Genomic DNA, 20,556 nt, shown 5'->3' on the forward strand with positions numbered 1-20,556 from the left:
AACTGAAAGTTTTTACCATCTCCAAATCGAAAAGAAACACATTTCGCATTGACTTTTAGAAAACTCTAAATACAAAATATTTATTGAAAGACTATGTTTTCAGTAATGTCCTGACACAATGTTTAAATGATTATTACATTTTCTGCCATGAGCATCATGGCATATATTTCAAATGTATTTTTGATAATAACTTTTGTTATTTCTGCAATGACTTTAAGTTAGTATTTGACTCTTTCGGGTATGACTTTAGTTTTTCTAAAACATGGTTTGACTTTATTTTTCTTAAAAATGTTCATTTAAAACATGGATACTTTGCGATTTTTTTTCTTTGGTTAAAGTGTGATTACTAACGTACTTTGTACATAGGGGCCATTTATTAATTACGTAAGGATGAGTTTGGCAATTTTTGACCCCCCCCCTCCCCCCATGTAAGGGTTTTTAAGATTTTTCAATCCGTCCCCTTACGTAAGATTCCATTTCGTTTTTCAAAGTAATAAAGTAACGAATTTTGTATCTATGGAATCGAAATTAAATTCACCATTATTGAATTAAACTTTTTTGTGCTAAGAAATATTTTCTAAAAAGTTGAAATCTGGACTGAATGTTTTTTCGACATTTCTTTTGTATATGATACGATATAAAACATGCCATCCATAGTGCGATTCTTTTATTATATTTTACGCAATTCATTCTTTTTAAAACAAATAAAAAAAAGCTTATCTTAATACGTGTTTACCTTCCAGACGCAAATGAAATATAATCCCTGTCAAACCACTTGACCACGCGATTTCAAATGTAAAATATCGAATTGGAAAATATATTACGTAAGAATGCGTTTGAAGCCCCTCCCCCCTCCCCAAGTAAGGGTATGTAGAGATTTTTCCCACCCCCTCCCTCTCGAGACTCTAACGTAATTAATGAATGGCCAATTAGAGTCATTTGGTTTGTTTCAGTACGGCACCTCGAAAATCATGTATAAGTATATTATTATAAAGGAACGTGTTAATAGGTTATGTGTTAAATGCAAATTATCTCATTTCAGGGAGGTATGAAAGCGGTTTTGTGGACCGATGCTTTTCAAGGTATTCTTATGTTCGTGGGTATTTTTGGCAGCATAACCATAGGTTGCATTGATGTTGGAGGGATTGGGAAGGTGTTTGAAATTGCGCAAAAGGGAGGAAGACTTGTTGTTCCAGGGTAAGGATGTTTATTTATTGTGATCATAAAGGTAAATGAAAATATAAACATGCATTCCAAAGAATTGCATTAGGATTTCAGTTATGTATAGCTCACATTGATTACAGAATTCCTGTATCTATTGTTTTGCGTTTACTTAATTTTTTTTTCGCCTCAAATATTGCATAACTAAGAGCAAATAATTTATTAATCCTAACAAAATGTGATCAAGATTAGTTTATCAACTGTATTTCATCAAAACAACTCCGTGTTTGCCTAACAAAATACAGTTAAAAAATATTAGTTGTACTTTTTTCGTGAGTGACACATACATATTATATACAGGGTGTTCCCGTTTATCCTGCAATACCTTTATTTTTGCAACCGTTTGTCCTAAATGCATACTTCCGATTGCAAAAATGTTCAAAATCAGATGCAGAGTTAAGATATTGAAAGTTTTACACAAAACGAAAATGAGGAAAAAAATACAAAGATGACCATTTTGTTTTGGCCCTAGTTCCCCTAACTTATGTTTAGGAAAATAATTTCCACTGGACAATATTACTAGCAGAAAAAACTTTACATTTGTGACACCAAAACTCCAGGATATATTCTAGTTTAAAGTTTTAAAGGACCATGGAAAAGATACGATTTGAACTTATTGCTCTTTCAGAAAAATGAAAGATTGTCGAAGTAAAAAAAAAGATCGAATTTTTATTTTTTATTTCTCTTCAAAAACAAAAATAAATGCTAATGTTACGCCGCGAAAAGCAAAAAAAAAAAAAAAAAAACACACACACACACACACACACAACGGAAGCTCGCACAACTTGAAAAGACACACTTTATGCACATATATAATTTTAAACCCTTGTTGGCGCTAAATCTCCACCTAAAAGGTGTTATTCATGGCGATTGTTAAGTAGTAGTAGCTTTGTTTCATAAGTCAGCGATAATTGGTCGAGCCAATATCAAAATTATTATTCAATGGATATTATTAACCTAAATATAAGTTAGGGGATCTACGGCTCGCAAAAAAGTCAAATTATGTAATTTTTGACTCTTTTTTTTTTTTTTTTCAGCTTCAAACTTTCAATATCTTAACCCTGAATTTTATTTTGAACAGTTTTGTCATTGGCAGTTTGCATCTATGATAAAAGATTGCGAAAAAAAGGTCTTGCAGTTTAAACAGGAACACCCTTTATATAGATAACTGAATTTCTTTGGTCAGGTTGTTTAAAATTTAAGCCAGAAATATCTGGAAACATAATTATGCAAAAATGAGAAAAACCTCTTAAAATGTTGTTATCTTCACTATTTTCAGATGGGAATTCGATCCTACTGCCCGTTACACAATGTGGAACATGATAATATCAAGTATAATGGCACCCATGGTAACATATGGAGCAAATCAAGTGCAAGTGCAAAGATTATTGACTGTAAGAAACGTTTCAAGGTCCAGAAAGTAAGTCGTCTCTGAAAAAATGTGAGTTTAAGTACTGTAATTCTGAATATATAGATTTTGTTTTTGTCGTCGCTAGTATAGACTCTCTATAGTTAACTTCATCAGTAAATAACCTGTTTCTAATTTGTTTTTTCAATTAACTATTATGCTACATTTTATAGAATCCTCATGTACCTCAATAAAAAATGATGATTTATTCTTTAACCCACAACCAGAAACGAAAAAAAAAGAATAACAATTAGTTCGTATTTTAATTAAAAAGATCACACAATGCGCAAATTTAAATTGACATTATAAAGCCCTTATTTTTAAGCATATTCCGAAAGCCAAAAGGCAAAAACTACGATCAAAATATTATAATGGCTTTTTTGTTGATTCGCAATCAGTACTAAAGGATGTCCAATCTATATTTCTTTTGGAAGTAATATAACAAAAACATTTAAGTTGGAAATTGTTGGACATAGAAATGGAAGTTAAAACTTTAGTTAGGGAGATAAAATATGGAAATTCATTAAATTAAAAATAAACGAGTGATACGTAATATTTCAAACGAAAAATCAAAATTCTAAAAAAAAATTATACCTAGCATGAACATCTTGTAAAAGGAAAAATAATAAATAAAATAAGCGCATTTTTACTTTAAACCATTAAAATTATTAAATCTCCAAAAACTTTTTAAAACAGTTGAATATTAAGCTTCACATGAGTTAAGCAACAAGGAAGAGACATTTCATACTGACGACTTTTAGGATTATATATTTCAGGACGAAATTCGGGCTTCAGAAATTCCGAAAGAGTTTATGGACTCGCAACAATTCTCTGAAACATAGTTAAGATTGGATCCTGTGACCGATAAACTCTAAATCATCTATGAAGTAAAATAAACTTACCAAAAAGAAACACATTGGTGATTGATATTGAACTTCGATAAAACGGATGAAAATGGTAAAGCAAATCAACTACTATAAGCATAATCCAAATATTAATTACGATAAACATTTCTTGGAATCTCCCAAACAGTAATAGTTATGATAATCCAATATCTGTTCCTTTCTTTTTTCAATAAAATGAGCTTGAAATCTATGCCACTAAGTGGCAGAAAATCGAACTCTATTCTTGCCCTGAAAACTAAAACAATACCCTTTAAGAAAAAAATATATTTGTTTTAAAACGAATGGACGAAATTAAACCTAACGTGTTCATTTTATTTATTTATTTATTTATTTTGGGAGAGAGGGGGGAAAAAGCATTTTCTCCTTCCCATAACCATTTTACCAAAATACACCGTCAGCTCAGTTATTCCAACTGCCGAGGACTGCAGTTTCGTGCTTATTATCACTCATCCGCCAGGCATAGGAAGTGACTGAGCTAAAGGTGGGAAACCTTTTAATAAAGCCAAGAGTGCCAAACAAACTGGTAACTAATATAAAATTAACACTGAGCAGACGAGTGACCGAAGCAATGGTTCGGTTCAACTCGAAGATTGAAGACAAGGCATGGTATTTTCAGTAAGTTACCGCCCTACAGCCAGGGCTAAGGCAGAAATACATGAAATACACCGCCAGCTCAGTCATTCCAGCCGAGGACTGCAGTTTCTTGCTTATTAGCACTCATCAGCCCGGCATTGAAAGTGACTGAGCTGAAGGTAGAAAACCTCTTAAGGAAGCCAAGAGTGCCAAACAAACTGGTAGCTAATATAGAATTAGCACTGACCAGACGAGTCACCGAGGCAATGGTTCGGTTCAACTCGAAGATTGAAGACAAGGCATAGTATTTTCAGTAAGTTACCGCCCTACAGCCAGGGCTAAGCAGAAATACATGAAATACACCGCCAGCTCAGTCATTCCAGCCGAGGACTGCAGTTTCTTGCTTATTAGCACTCATCAGCCCGGCATAGGAACTGCAGTCCTCGGCTGGAATTGGTATGTAGGTGGAATTATGAAATACTCTTAGTGTCGAGTTTTACGAGAAGGGATTTTCCAGCATAAATTGCCGTATTTAACAAGTGTGCAAGGAAAATTTTGAGGTGCGCTATTTAAGTACTTATTTCAATTTGAAGTATTTCTCTTTCATTTTATTATAATCATTTTATTTTTAGGGCTCTTATAATAAGTCTTCCACTATGGTGCTCATTTTACTTGCTAAATTGTCTATCTGGTATTGTAATCTATGCCTTTTTCTCCAATTGTGACCCTATGACGTCTCCAGAAAAGCCCATCTCTGCTCCAGATCAGGTAAGTAAGTTATTTATTAGAATAGATAATAGAGGGAAATCGTCAATTTTTAATCAAACAATATGCCGTTGTTCAGGAGCTACATGACTCAACATTGTTTATTTCATATGATTAGTTAATATTTCTCAACATAATCTTGCAGGATTCTGCATCTGCAATTATATTGATCTTTATGAACTCCCCTCCCCCTTTAACGACCTTTATGAAACATATATCCCCGAAGTTTTAAAGTTTTACAAAAAGCATTACATTAACTGTCAAATACAAGTGAACTATTTAGGGGTAAAATGAAAAGCGGGGCAAAGTGAAATGACAAAATATTTTCAGCTTGCAGCGCCATCTATCTAGCATAATTTGGATCATGTTCTTAAACACATAGATGATTTTAGAAAGCCAATAAATGGCTCTAAAGACCCAAGTATATAATAATGTAATTTTCAAAATTTGACGCACATATTGCAGTATTTGTGACTTATCAAAAATATTTTCTTGTAACTACAGTATTTATTAAGTATTGTCTGACACTACTGATGTCTAGGGCAATTTTATTTAGTTAATATTACTCATGTTAGATTTTAAATGTTTTGTACGGTCTGTCAAGTAAAAAAGATTATTTAGTTTAATTATTCATTCATCTGCTAAATCACTTAAGTACACATTAATTCATTTATTCATTTACATTCCTTCAATTCTTTATTCTTGATTCAATTATTTATTTATTTTTTGCATACATTAAGTCATTTATTTATTTATTAGTAGCTTTACTATGTCATTTGATGAAAAATGTCTGTTATAACCAGAAACAGAGAATATTTCTTAAGAATAATAGTTTATTTTTCTCTTTGCCCCATAAAAAAGTGAAAATTTCTTATTTTTTTAATGTACAAATGTACTGCCAAAAATGAAAACAAAAATGTCAATGTCAATTTTATTATAAAATACTTTGACCTTTTGTTATGTACAGTAATTTTCAAAACAAATTTTCATCTAGCTCATTTTGAAAAATATTAGTTATCTTAACTATTTCCCTTTGCCCCACAATCAATCACAATATACATTATCATTTTTTAAAATATAATTGAAACACCAGACTTTTAATTTCAGCTAACAGCAGGGCCGGACTGAACTGTTAAAACGGCCCAGGCGTTTACACAAAATCGGCCCTCATCTCAGGGATAAATCTACCCCCCCCCCCCCCGCCCCATGTACACAATCTTTCAAGTTTAAGGGGTTTTTTGAAAATGGTAGGAAAAAGAGCAGTAAAATGAATGCAGGTCGCAAAGTCAAAACTAGGGGAGTGTATGAGTTTGGTGGTACGTCAATTTTTAACGAATTTTAACACAGAGAGAGAGAGCGAGAAAGATTTCAGCTTCTGGTTTAAGAGGTTGTCATTGCAAGGCTGAAATGTTAGCAACATAAACCAAATCATAAGTGTAATATTCTCACAGACATAGGGAGCTCGGGAATTTCTCCTCCAGGTAGTTTCCGAAATTGTAGTTTTATAAACGCCATTTTGGACAATCTTTAAGCTAGTGTGTTTGTGTGTGTGGTGGGAGAGGGGGGGGGGTTTGAAAGCCCTCGCTCGTATTTTTTCGAAATTGAAACTAGGTTAAAAGTTAGGATCTCTATCGGAAAATTTTCAAAATTGTAGTTCTAAAAACTCAGTTTCAGACGATCTTTGATGGTATTTGGGGAAAAGAGATTTGGAGGCCCTCCTCCGGAAATGTTTTGAAATAGGATTCTGAAAGGATTTCGAAATAGAATGGAGGAGTTTTCTGATAGTCTCTTCCCGGAATTTTTCCGAAATTGTAGTTTCAGAAGCGCTGTTTTAGAATGCCTTTGTACTGTTCGTGAGGGGAGAGGTTTGAGGGCCCGACAATTTTTTGAACCTGAAATTTCAAACACGCAGTGGGGTGATTCTCCGAAATCCTAATAATATTATGTCCCAGGAGCCGAACACAAGGATTGTTTGACCTAGATTTTTTTTCTTTTTTTTAATAGTTGGAAATATTTTTTGCGATGTTATTCCATTCTTATTAAAACAATAACTCATTTATTTCTCCCCAAAAATTTTTTTGAACCCCCAGAAAGTCACTCTTTTGGCGTGTCCTCATTCGTTTCTCAAGTACCGTAAAACCGTACAACATTAGACCAGGGTTGCAACTTTAGACTATTGAAGGAATCTGGTAGTATGTGCCATGTAGTGGTCGTTAGAGTAAAAACTACAGTTTTTAAAAAAAATCAGTAGGTTCGCAAGTGTTGTACAGAGAAGTTCATGTTGTTTACCCCAAGCTCCAGTGTTATCATTCTCGTGTCAACATTCATTTGTGTTGGGAGGTTTTCTGAAATTTTTGCTTCAACTTTCAAAGTCTCATTCGAAACCTATATTTGCCGATTGAACTTTCCGGAGGTTAGTTTATTACTTTATTATATAGATATTTAAGATGATCTATCCATATCGGCGAATCCTGATGTTGTTTTGTTTACCTGTCGTTTCGAAGTAAATAAAATCCGGGAATTCGAGAGGCAACTTTAGACCACCCATTTTTACTATCGTTTGTCAATATTTTGTGTTGTCTTGAGCAGCTTTTTTAGTTTTCGGGTTTTCTTTAGTTTTAAACATGAATCCAGGGAAAAGAAAGAAGATAGGCGACCATCCTTACCTCAACTAGTCGCCTGATTTAATGGAAAAGGTGATCCACGAAATAGGAACAACCAAATTTCAACAAGGAAAACAAAACAGTTTAAATATTGGTGTTGGCCTCATTCCCCCGATGTCATTTAAAACAAAAAAAAAAAAAAAAGATTATTGCAACAACGAAGAAACCTACACAATTGAGACAAAATTTGTATCAATTCCTTATAAAAAAAATATAATCAAAGATGCCCTTGTAAAATAAAATAATAAAATCCATCAGTAGGTACCTAATAATTGCTTTTCATACTATCTAACGTTCATATTTATGTATCTGAATAAACCATATTATTTTTCACAATTGATTTTATTTAAGAGAACCTGAAATTGACTCAAAAAGTATAAAACAATTTATAAATCGGAAAAAGTAAGTACATTTTTTTTTTTTTTTAAACAATTTTTGCAGTGTACGGGATTGGAACAGAACGATTTATGCATTGTAACTTTAGACCGGAGTGGTTTAGCGGTGCATATCAAGGAAAATATGAGGCGGTCTAAAGTTGTCACCCGCATGTGCAAACTTTATCCCGATATACAAAAAATTCCCCCTCCCTTTGTGTGTAATTTAGAATTTTTTCGAAGCGTCACACTACAGCTGAAATGTATGGTAGTGTATGGTTAAATGCAAGGGCGCTCATATGCAAAATTTCTAGGGGGGGGGAGACTCGGATATTTTCCTCATGGTTTACCAATATATTTTCCCCACAGAAACCAATTTCAGTACAGAAGAGAGTTATAAAAATTTGACATTTATAATAACTTATTCAAAAATTGCTGGAGAAGAAATGATTTTACATTTTCACAAAGAAAAAGTACTAAAAGCAAGTAAGTTCTATTTTCAAAGGGAGGCTTGAGCCCCCCCCCTCCCCATTTGGACGCCCTTGGTTAAATGCACAACCTTTTTTAGCAAATAATGATGAAAATATGAAAAAAAATACACATATAAAGTTGTCCAAAGTTGTATGGTTTTACGATTCACTTAAATTATCTAAAAATTTTACATCAACATTCCACAAACTTAATTTGTAGTACTAAATTACGCATACTTAAAGGTGTAAAAAAATATTCTTTAAGTAAATGTAATTATTTAAATAATCGAGGAACATCATTTTTAAGTTTTTCTGCAGGTTCTCATGTCTTTCTCCAGTTCTAGGAATAAGATCAATTATTATAGATTTAAAAAAAGGAATTTTTAATCTGCCATTTTGTTGGATTTTTTGAGTATTTTGTTAATATGATTTGTCTTGTTGGATTCTTTGAGTATTTTGTTAATATGATCTGTCTGTTGTTCTTACTAAAACTTTGAAGTTCACAAATGGGTATGTAACATATTTTTGCTGTAATTCTTCTGGACAACATTTCTATGTTAAAGAAACGAAAAGAAAAATTCTACTCATAGTATGTAGTCGAATTGAGAGGTTGAAATAGAAAAATAACATTATTTACCTTGATTATAATCCTGGGCTTACGTAACAAGCAAATTACAAGGAAAATAATATTGTCCAGGAGAAAAAAAAAGTCATACTCCAGGGAGGGGGAAAAAAAAACTCTCCTAGCATTATTTATAACGCACTTGTAGTACATTTAGTAGAATAGAATTTATTTCAAAACCATTATTTAGAAAATAAGGTAATGATTTTTTAAAAAAAACTGAATTTAGCAAACGATAAATAAAAAATGTAGCAAGAACGAACCTTTCAAAAATAGATTTCTTAGTTATACATTTTTTAAATTTTAATGTTGCTCGAGTAAGTAAATGTGAAGTTGCTTTAAACTTCTGGCTTAGATAAATTAGCATACAACTTTCTAGAATTTGGTAAATACTTTTCTAAACTAGAGAATTCAAAATAACTAACACTAGAACTCAATGTGAAAATAGTTATTAATTTGCTGGTTTAGAATTTCAGCACATCAATTGAATTTTTTTTCTTAAAAAAACTGTCTATTATTAGGGATGTAAGATATTCAGAGCAAATATACGGAAAAACCTATATAAGGACCGGGACTCGAAGAAATGTTCGTTATTAGGGAGTGTCTGTTATGGGAGGTTTTACATAGATTTTGTTTTGTCATGCAATAACATGCTTTTTGGTTTAGGTTACAGTTACTTCCTATTACTATAATTAAATTTTTGATAACCTTTGATGAAACTTACTGTTTGTCACTCTCCTGGTGTGTGAAAATTTGACCCCCAGTTTGAGGGGCGTAGGATAGTTAAAGTGAGTTCCCTCTATTTTCCCCATAATAAGTTTTCAGATTTTTTGAATCATTTTTATTTAAAAAATGTTTGTGATTGAAAATGTCAGGTATTTGGAGAAGCACTCTTGTAGATGATCTGCAATGATGTTATGACTAGAGGGGGTTCAAAGGCTCTTCCATAGAAATTATGGTTAAAACCGTAGTGGAAATCCCACCCTCAGTTTTTCCTCTTCAAAGCAATTGGACTGCTTTGCATCTATTTGGAGTACAAAGTTGTCTGCGGCCCCAAATAAAAGAACTTTTAACATTTTAGACTGAGGTGGCGTACTTAGCAAATGATACCTTAGGTCTTTTTTCAACTTTTTTAACTTCTCAATAGCATACCTCCTGAATCTCTCGATTAAATTTTTTTTTTAACATTCAAACACTTAGATCAACTGGGGTGCATACTTAGTGCAATATTTTAAAACTCTCCCACTGTATTTGAACTTTTTTTTCTATCAAAAATATATTTCAGTGGCTCCTGTTTTTATTGAGCAATTACGATTGCTTATTGTTCTCATTTGACTGTTTTGATGTCCTATCTTTTTATTTTCCCACCGCCACCCTTCGCGGCATCACCGTCGATCGGGTCCTCACGATGCTGCTCCTGTAGCGAAAGTCGTCTCCAGGTTGATTCCGTGTCATACACACACGCGCATACATAAACAACTATACACACACGCACACACACACACAAACACACACAAATACACACACACATACACACAACTATCCACACATTCATGCCTGCACACAGACACAAACACAGATGCCTACACACACATTCACATACCCCCCCCCCACACACACACATTCATATACACAACTACCCACACACTTATGCCAGCACACAGACACAAACACACATGCCTACACACCTATACACATGCCCCCTACACACAAACACACAACCCCCCACACACAAACACACACGCCTACATACACACACTCGTGATTGCGAAAAACATAATTTGAATGCAAGATGTCAAAATTCAAATTATTTTTTTTTCATTTAGCTGTGATTTTCGTGATGATATTTTATGTAAACTATAAAATATGTCTGAGGCCCCTATGAATCTATCAATTTTATTTATCTATTCATTTTTTTTAACTGAAGCTTACCACGAGTTTACACTATATACTATTTTTCTTTCATTGAAAAATTTTAAACGTACATTTGGTAACCTTTGGTTAGGTAACTTTAATATTACAGTATTTTGGATGATTCTATTTTAAGATTACACTATATTTTAAAATTTTGCAGAACAAATACTTTTTGTTACTTTTATTCAATTAGTTCATTTATTATTACTATTCTAATTTCGTAACACTGTGATGGCCTTCTTTTTTTGTGCATTACTAAAATATAATTAGAATGGAATTCTAAAGGGGGGGTATCACTCTCTACACCCCTTTGAAGACGGCTCTGAAGTACACTCAGGCTCGTCGAGAGGCCATCTCAGCCTAGTCGGCAACCAGAGGCCTGCATTGGAACCGCATAGGAGGCTCGAAAATCAACAGACAGTGCCCCCCACCTTTGCTCACCGCGGTCCTGAGTACACTCAAAAAATACCTTATCGTAGGCACTTCTGGTATTAAACTTATATCCAGTACCTGGTTGCCTCTCAAGGTCCCAAGACTCTATTAAACGTAGGCCAGGTACCGGCACCACCAAATTTGATGTTTCTTCAAATTTGTCTTTTTTAAGAGAGTGCTGCAAGTAAAAAAAAAAGTGGAGAGCTTAAACACAAATCGCTACCAGCCCCGCGACCCTCCGGCCCTTCGGGCGAACGCCCGACTGCCCGATTGCCCAGTCCGGCCCTGGCTAACAGCCAGAAATACATATGTATTTTTTAAAAAATATATTTTTCTTTTTAAGTACCGAAAGTTTTAATACTTTTCTTTGAAGCTTATGATCCTTAAAAGGTTGATGCTTAAATTAACAATGAAAATTATGTAAACGCCTTCAGGAGGACCAAGCAGTTTTTTTTACGCCTTGCCTTGAATTCAGTTTTAAAAAAGTATCTGTATTATTAAACACTTCGTGTTTCTTGAATAGCTCGTTTCTTTCTCCTGCATTTAAACAACGTACATTTACAATTAAACACTGTCAGCAAAAAAAAAAAAAAAAAAAACTCTGTAAACTATTTGTTTCTCAGTTCTTTTTTTGAATATAGCATATTTAAGTTACGTTATGATTTTATGACATTCTCTTAAAAAAGAATTCGATTTTCAAAAATAGTACTACAGCTCAAGCCTTATTTTCTAATTTTTTAAAATTTTAGCTTGTCCCATATTTTGTGATGACAACTCTACATCGATATCCTGGATTAGCTGGACTTTGCATTTGTGGAATATTCAGCGCTTCTTTGAGCACCGTGTCTTCATCAGTGAATTCATTGACAGCAGTAACTATGCAGGATCTCATTCGTCCTTTCTTCATCAACAACAAGAAATTCACTGAGAGAACTTCTACTTTACTTTCAAAAATTATCAGTAAGTCTTAACGTTATCACTTTTTTAAATTGAATACGTCAGACATATTTGTTCCACGATCCATAGTCAATGGTCATTTGTTGTTAATTTTAAAATCAAATTTTATGGTAAGTGAACCAGTATTCAGCTAGTCTCAAGTTAGCCACAGTGACATAAAACTCGTAAGGAATACAAACCGTGTCCACTTTTAAATTGTATAACATCTCATTCTTCAAACTTTAGTCCTAGATGCACATTTCTGATTGCAAAAATGGTCAAAATATTGAGTGAGATACTTGGCCTATGTGGTTCCAGTTTAAATGCATAGGGATCTATGGTTTAAGACACGAAGGAAGAAATAATACAGAGTTCTTTCGTAAAAACGATGTAATAATTGTTTTTGTAAGTTTAATGACGCTTTTAAGTCTTGTACTACATGTTATTGAAGTTCAATTATTTATGTCCCTCAAGATAAATGAAAACGAAATGCCTCAGTACTGGTTTCACACGTGGCTAAGCGTAAGCAATAAATTTCAAAGCATTTTTGCTAGAGCATGTTCTAGTGTACAAAATAACTTGATTTTTGAGTAAAAAATTTGCTATTTCGTAAATAATTAGGTGAGATGGCATTAGAAAACAAAAAGGTCGAAAGTTTTACTAAGTTTCTGTTGTTACTACAACTTATAACAAAACCAACAATATAGGTCTAAGAAAGGCTGATTTTTAAAAGGGGAGGCCTTAATTTAAATTGTTGAGAGGGGTGAAGTTCTCAATTCGACGAATTGAGCCGAATGTGTTGGTGTATCTTCGAAAAAGATACATTCGAGCGATTAAAAACTTCAGTCTTTCAATTATGTCACCAAAATTGCAGAATCGTCAGACAAAATTTTCCAAATAAAGAAGAGAAGACCTTCCATGACCTCTCATCAGGGTGAACCTGGCAACCGGTGCTGCTTAGGTACCGGTCTACCACAGCATTTTTTCCCTGAGATCTGTGGTCGTAAATGGCGACATATTTAAAAAAATACTGATACCGAGCTCTTTCTAAAGTTGGATAGACACCGTTATGCTAGAAAAGTAAAATAAAAAACAACAACGCTTTAATATCACAAAATTTCAGATTACCGCATACTCGAGTTTCGGAGCTGTTTTTAGTTTTTTTCGGATGTCTTTTCATCCACAAACCGACTTATTTTGCAACAAAAAAGATTGCTAGTAACTCTAAAACAAGTGGATGCAGTAATCTGCAATTTTGTGCAAGTAAACATTTTTTTTTCTTTACTTTACTGCATATTTAATAAGACAGTTTTTTAATAACAGTTCAAATACTTCGGTCGACTACAATCATTAGTAACTATTGCATTTTTTACAGCCCTGTTTTACGGTACTCTTGGTATAGTTTTAGCTTTTTCCGTATCCAAGTTCGGAAACTTAGTAAAAGTAACCTTCCTTCTGTTTGGACTTCTGGGTGGCCCAGTGATGGCAATGTTTTTTCTCGGAATGATGACTCGAAGAGCAAACGAAAAGGTAATACCAAATTGCAGTTTTGAACAGTCTTTAATATATACTCAACGTGGGTTCTAAGCATTTTTTTCTGATATCAAGTTATTTTTCTTTTATTATGCCAAAGGAAAAAAAAAGTCAAAACGGAAGAAATGAAATATAACGCAAACGAACGTGGCGATATATTTTGGAACTAGTCTTTTAGTTGCATAGCGTTACGTACAGCCAAGCCCGCTTATTAAAATATCGGTTAAAAGAATATCCCGCTTAATGTAATACTTTTGCAATGTACCGAACCGTTGAAGTTTAATAGGATATCTCGCTTATTAGAATATTTTTTGTGGAAAATTAGCTATTCCATTAAGCAGGCTCAACTGTATATAAAATTAAAAACTTGAATTAATTATATGAATCTTAACTGATATTTCTTGGTTCAAGTATTTAGTTTTTTTTTCTTTGTATGTGTGATTTTTAGGGAGTAATCGTGGGGTTGTTGGTTTCACTTGCCTTAACCTCCTGGATAAGTTTTGGATCCCCTGCGCCTCCAGAACGACCAAAAGTTCTTCCTGTTTCTTTGAAAAGCTGCAATAATTTGGAAGCATCAAACTCAACACTAAAAATGCAATACAAATCCGTGGTTCCCGACATAAACACGAGAAACATGGACAACAATTCAATGATTTTCAACATAAACGAAGATTTCTCTACGACAGTCGCTCATGAGTAAGTTTACTGATTCTCAGTATTTTACTCGTATGTTTTCTTAATATTAATACAACACTATGGCTGCTTTCATAATTAAAGAATTTAGTGAGTTCATATTTATACCATAGCAAGCCATTTGAAAGAAGTACTGCAATGTCGTAAGAAATCTTTTAAAATTTTTAGGAAGAAGTTCTCCGTGCACAAAATCTCCTTCATGTGGATAGGTCCGATTGGATTTTTGACTTGCGCTGTGATAGCATACCTTTGCAGCATACTGTTTATTGCTTTTGGTGGTAAGTAATTTATAGATTTTGTTTCTAAATGTATTACAAGTTTGTTAAACTTCTAAACGATGAAATTGATTAGTTTTATCTCCCATTGTATTTTTTAGTAAGATTTTAACCGAGTGTTCTGGACATCGTTTAAAAAACTAGGACGTTTAATAGTTTAGTTCGGGACGCCTATTATCTTAACTAGGGAATTACTCACAGCTTTGTATACTTGCTAAATGGTATAAAAAACACCACAGCTGGTTTTCCCATCAAACTGACTGTGCTAACACTATTGAAGACAAGCTTTTTATGGATGCACGTCATATCATCTAGACCAGAGTATAAAGTCTAGCGCACACAGTTCCACAGTTTATCCAAAAATTATTTGCAGTTCTTGCTGTCACAATGTCTTACGTTTTCTAAAAGTTCTTGGAAGTCTCCATAGGTGCGAATTCTCCTGTTTTTGGACTTTGCTTGGTCTCTCGGTTCGATGTCACTGACAAGCGCTACTCTCCGCACTGCTCTGAAAAAAATTGTCTGGCGCTGTGACAGCAACTCTCTAAGCAGTCAATTTGTTGCCGTCCCTGACTAAATGGGCGAACAGTTTTTTGACAGATTGCTAGTTTAGATTAAATCTATGAGCAACTTTACGCACGTGCTAAACTTTGGTCGTAACCTCTTCGCCCTTTCCTGTTCAACCACTTACTCGGTCACGTAGCCCAGTCGACCTTGGTCTAGCCTGACCAGGATGCAAGCATTTATATACAGTATAAAATAGTACAATTTAAATTGTCGAAATCAATGTTCTCAATATATCGCAAACCGGCACGGAAAGTGACACAGCACAAAATTTGGGGAAAACGTACTAGCTACTATATTAAATCTGAATGTAATGCTCTTTCTAGTCACAAAACTCGCATTGAGTTTGCTTCATAACTGGTGCGTGGTGGCGTAAAAACAACATAACCAATAATGGCACATTAAAATTTTATAATTTAGTAGAAATGTTTTCGAACTTTAAGTACGCATTTTTAATTTAGATAACAAAATGTAACCTGTAAACTTCCCATCACAATTTTTTGACCACATTTTGTAATATTTGAGACTAAATCTCGAAAACTATTATTGTGTAAAACATTTATTTTCACCATTATCCTTTTTCTCCTCAGTTTCGTCACTGTTCTTGCCGGTATGAGTTATATGGAAAGCAAAACTAAACCTTTAATAGCCCTCTTGTGGCCATCACGATAAAAAAAAATCTCAGAAACCTTTTTTAAGCAGACAGTAATTTTCCCGAAAATACCAGAAATGTCCTGTAAAAACCCGATTTCCTATGCGTTACGGAACGTTTTCAAAACAGTCAGAAGCATATCAGGAAGTTGCGTTACTGTGCTTCGCATGTGAAAAAGCAAGCTCTGGAGAACAAGTTAAAGGTGGTGAGGAAACAGGCAACGCCTCTGAAGTACACCGCCGAGGCACAGGCGTCGAACAGGGGTGGAACTCCCTAGCTTGAATTATATTTTGTGTCAGTAAATGTTGATTGTATTGGAATAATTTATCTACACAATCTATAAATTGTGGGTTTTCTTTTTATAAGCCTGCACGCAAGAGATTCCTGACGAATTGCTAAGTCCGGTGTTCAAGTTCTTCTCACGTAAAATTTCACAGCCAATTGAGAAGCAGACTAATAATAATGAAATGGTAAGTTTATTTTTTGTTGAATTCAATCTAACCATCACGTTTAAGATCAGGCCCAGGTAAAAAGTGTTCATTGTTTTAGAATACTTTTTACGCTAGCGTTATTCTTTGAATCAAAATATAAGAAAAAAAAAAGAAACAATCTTTACTTGCATTCCTAATTTATAATTCAATTAAACCAAAGAAAAAGGTTCTTAAAAACGTATGTTATTACTAGTCAAATTTAAGTCATATTGATAATAACCAAATCTATTAACTTATATTTATGTTCCTCTACTTGTATATTATGCTTATACAAGAGAAGAACATAATATAAGTTAATAGATTAGGTTAGACTTTAGATATTTTTATGCACTATTTTTTCTCGCACATACTTTTACGATATAACGCAGTATTAATCATTAAGTTACAGGATTTAAATATTAGTCATCAAACATAGGGGGATAATCCAAGAAAAGCTAGTGCCCTATTATTTGGATTTGTAAGTGGAAGAAATACCATTTACTGTGAGGCAGCTAACTACATTAGAAAGTTATCTGCTTTCTAGAAGAAGAGAGCTCCCTTTTTATTATATTTTACTAGCATATTTAAATTAATTTAATTCTACTTAATAAAGTGGTTCGAAAAAATCGATTCTATATACTTCGGAATTGCGTAACCTCTCAAAAGTTGCAGTTTGATATCTGCAATTGGGAGAAAATAAGCAAAAAAATCTGCGTTGACACCTTCAATTCGCGCATGAGGTCGAAATTTTGAAAAAATAGTTAAAAACTGAATTTTTCAAAGTTTTAAAATTATTTTTTCCTAATTTTTATAGCGCAACAACCATAAATTATCTGTATATAGCGTAGTTTGAACCTAAAAGTTTTGTCGCTTTTACATAAGATCTTTATTTCGTGCATACGCCTTGAATTGGGCTAAAATTGCCTAAAATTTGAAATTGAATTATGCACGACTAAAGATCTTATAAAAAGCTATAAAATATTTTTTTTTAGTTTCAAACTACTCTATATACTGATAATTTATGGTTGTTGCACTATAAAAATTAGAAAAAAATCTTTTAAAAATTTTTGAGAAATTCAATTTTTAACATTTTTTTTTGTTTTTAATTTTCAGTCTCATGCGCGAACTGAAGATGTTAACTCAGAATTTGTTTTTATTTTCCCCCAATTGCGGATATCAAACTTCAACTTTTGAGAGGTAACGCGATTCCGAAATTTAAAAAACACGATTTTTTCGAACCACCCTACTACTTAAGTGTTTTAAGGACGTTAGGTTGGCGTGCAAAACTGTTTTGAACAAAAAAAAATTTCCACCTGCTGTCTATACAAACACTGTATACAAAGCAAAAATGATGCTCAAAACTGATGCTTACAACAATAATTTTGAATTTTAAAGTTTTGAGTATTTAAAAGAATTAATTACGTTTATAACATTTTATTGATGCTGACGAAAGCGATTCTATATTATTGCTACTTAAAAACTATTTTAAATGAGTACACATTTATGTTGCGTAAAAAGTATCCCAAAAAGTAAAATACTTTATATTACAAATGTATTCATTATTTTTCAGGAACGCAATGGATTAAAACTAAAGGAATTTAACAGCAACAACAACGAGATGTCAAGTCGATTGTAATAATTGAAGTTTTCCAATGTGTCTGAAATAAGGACAACGAACATTTTTATCAGTGAACATTATTACTATTTATTCATTGAGTATTACTTATTGCATCCAGCAAGTATTTGCAATCACTGGGATTTGAAAATCCTGGATGCAAAGAATTATTTGGGATGAAGAGTTTGACATGTTTTGAGGATCTCAATATAAGTGTGAAAACTTGTGTGCAGCCATGGATTCGAGAAAAGAAAAACATATCATGTCTTTTCATTTAAATACTGTTTACATTGAAAGCACAATAAAATAAACTTGGATTTAAAAAAAAAAACATTTCTGGTTGGAAAAAAAATCGACTTTAACTTGTCCAAGTTTTATACATTGGTACTAAAAGCGTATCTCAATTGCTTTTCAAACAGTGGCAGATCCAGAAATGTTTCAAGGAGGGGGCGGTTGGTTAGTTAACTTACCTTTTACTACGAATCAGAAGACACATGCTTAGGGGGAGGGGAGGTTTTCACAGCATTTTTATCTAAAAAACTAAAATATAAAGATTGGTCCAAGGTGGTCCCCAAACTTATTCTTTCCCTTTTCCGATGAAAAAGGTGTTCTAAAATTACATTTTAGAGCTTCAATTTTGTAATAATTCTGGGGGACTGTTTCGAAACTCCCTCTCCCAGCATCATCGAAGTTCGTCTAAAATTGCCTTTTTGAAACTTTTCATTTTGAAAAGTTCCGATCTGAACCCATTTTCTTTCTTTAAGGTCATACAAAATGGCCAACACTTGAATTTTAGAACTTCAATTTGGAAAACTGCAGGTGTAGGATTCCTCAAGGGAGGGGCGGTCGCCCCCATAGCCCCCCCCCCCTTGTATCCGTTCTTGTTTTCAAAGCAGTCGCTTTTATGTACGGAGTATTTTCTTGACTAAGTGCGATATAGAGGGCCGTATCCAGACATCCGTTACAGGGAGGGTTTTACCAACACATGACTTATGAAATTTATACATCAAGTTTGATTTTGTTCACATATTCTACTGATTTCTGTTACAATAGATTATTTAAATGAGGGGAGGCTACTTTACGAGATTTAGCATGAGCAAATGTAAAGGGTGACGCATCTGTAAAAGAAAGAACAAAAATCTGACGTCTACATTACATAACTTCACCCCTATTAAATATTCGATGTCTTACAAAATTTTCAAAATAATCGATGCATGTACCCATATGTGCGCATTCGAAATTCGAAGTAATATTTCTTAAATTCAAATTTTTGACACTCACAAAATGTGTTAAATGCAGAGTTTGGTACTTTTAGATTTTAAGAATTTTAATGTTCTTGTTGAGTCTTTAAAAGTAAAGAATAACATTAGACTGACTTTAAATTCTACTTATGATATTTATTCCTAAAAGCAATCAAAAACGAAAACCATAAAAAATATTTTATTTAAGCATCATTTTTCTGAATGTGGATGAAAACTTAGTTCCATGACGATAGTCGTTAGAAACATTGACGCCGCACTCTTTGGGTTATCTGCATCAGCAATGCGGAAATTTCTGACGATTGTAATCAAGAAAAGGAATATCTCCATCATGACTAAAGGCTCAACAGTACAAGCTCGTTTTCCTAGAACATATTATGAAAAATATTATGTTCATAAATTAATAAAATTGAGGTAGTAAGCAAAGGGACGCAAGTGGCAAAATTAAAAATTTTGTAGATAACCAGTACAAATGGTAGGTGAACCTGTTCTCTGTCTGGGGACAAAAGATGGGGTAGTAGCTGTAGTAAGTTCTGTTATACTGTATGTCTCAGAAAAAAAAATTCAATGAAGGTCTACCTAGGAACTTAGCTTTAAACTCGTTTTACGAAATTCCGATCGGCAAATTTTTGTGTGACGGAAGTGAAGTAGTTGTTTTTTAATTGCTGTTAAAAACAATGAAAAACATAGAGTAAATGACTTTAATTAGAAAGGACACGCCTAAAGTAAAAAAACAGTGGGATTGTGGAATACATCGGTTTGAAAATGAGCGAGTTTATGATAACATGGTCGCTTCGCGAAAATAGTGATTACTAATCTCGTGAAGGGACTGAATAAGTATCTAGCGGATTGGTTTACATTTTAATTCACGTTTTAATGCACAATATGATGAACAATATCTAAGTTAAAATTAACAATCAATTGAGATTCAGAGCAATGTTTTGAATTAAAATACATATCAAGATCTTCAGCGAGAAGATAAGAAGCTTAGAATAGATTGGCGCCATTTTCGGCTTCAGTTTATTGGTATAGAGGTACCTCTCTGTTTTATTGTGTGATCTTCTTTACTAATAATAAAGCAGTAAGTCTCTCTGTCTGGAGGATGTCTGGAGGATGTCTGTAGGATGTCCGTAGGATGTCTGTGACGCGCATAGCGCTTAAACCGTTCGGCCGATTTTCGTGAAATTTGGCACAAAGTTAGTATGTAGCATGGGG

At 33.4% G+C, this 20,556-nt stretch overlaps 1 protein-coding gene across 3 annotated transcripts in view; it reads left to right on the plus strand.

Annotated features, from left to right (window-relative positions):
• The window catches only part of LOC129220382 (putative sodium-dependent multivitamin transporter), a 42,694-nt gene extending 24,256 nt beyond the window's left edge, over positions 1–18,438 (plus strand). For all 3 annotated transcript variants that reach the window (XM_054854793.1, XM_054854791.1, XM_054854790.1), the window contains 9 exons: positions 1,043–1,197; positions 2,501–2,641; positions 4,740–4,875; positions 12,097–12,307; positions 13,659–13,813; positions 14,265–14,512; positions 14,678–14,787; positions 16,364–16,467; positions 18,038–18,438. In XM_054854793.1, the coding sequence (XP_054710768.1) occupies positions 1,043–1,197; positions 2,501–2,641; positions 4,740–4,875; positions 12,097–12,307; positions 13,659–13,813; positions 14,265–14,512; positions 14,678–14,787; positions 16,364–16,467; positions 18,038–18,103 (1,326 nt within the window). In that variant the 3' untranslated portion in view covers positions 18,104–18,438. The remainder of the gene's footprint in view (positions 1–1,042; positions 1,198–2,500; positions 2,642–4,739; positions 4,876–12,096; positions 12,308–13,658; positions 13,814–14,264; positions 14,513–14,677; positions 14,788–16,363; positions 16,468–18,037) is intronic.
• Positions 18,439–20,556: the final 2,118 nt, after the last annotated feature.

This window comes from Uloborus diversus, chromosome 4 (genome assembly GCF_026930045.1).
Source record: "Uloborus diversus isolate 005 chromosome 4, Udiv.v.3.1, whole genome shotgun sequence".
Lineage (NCBI taxonomy): Eukaryota > Metazoa > Arthropoda > Arachnida > Araneae > Uloboridae > Uloborus > Uloborus diversus.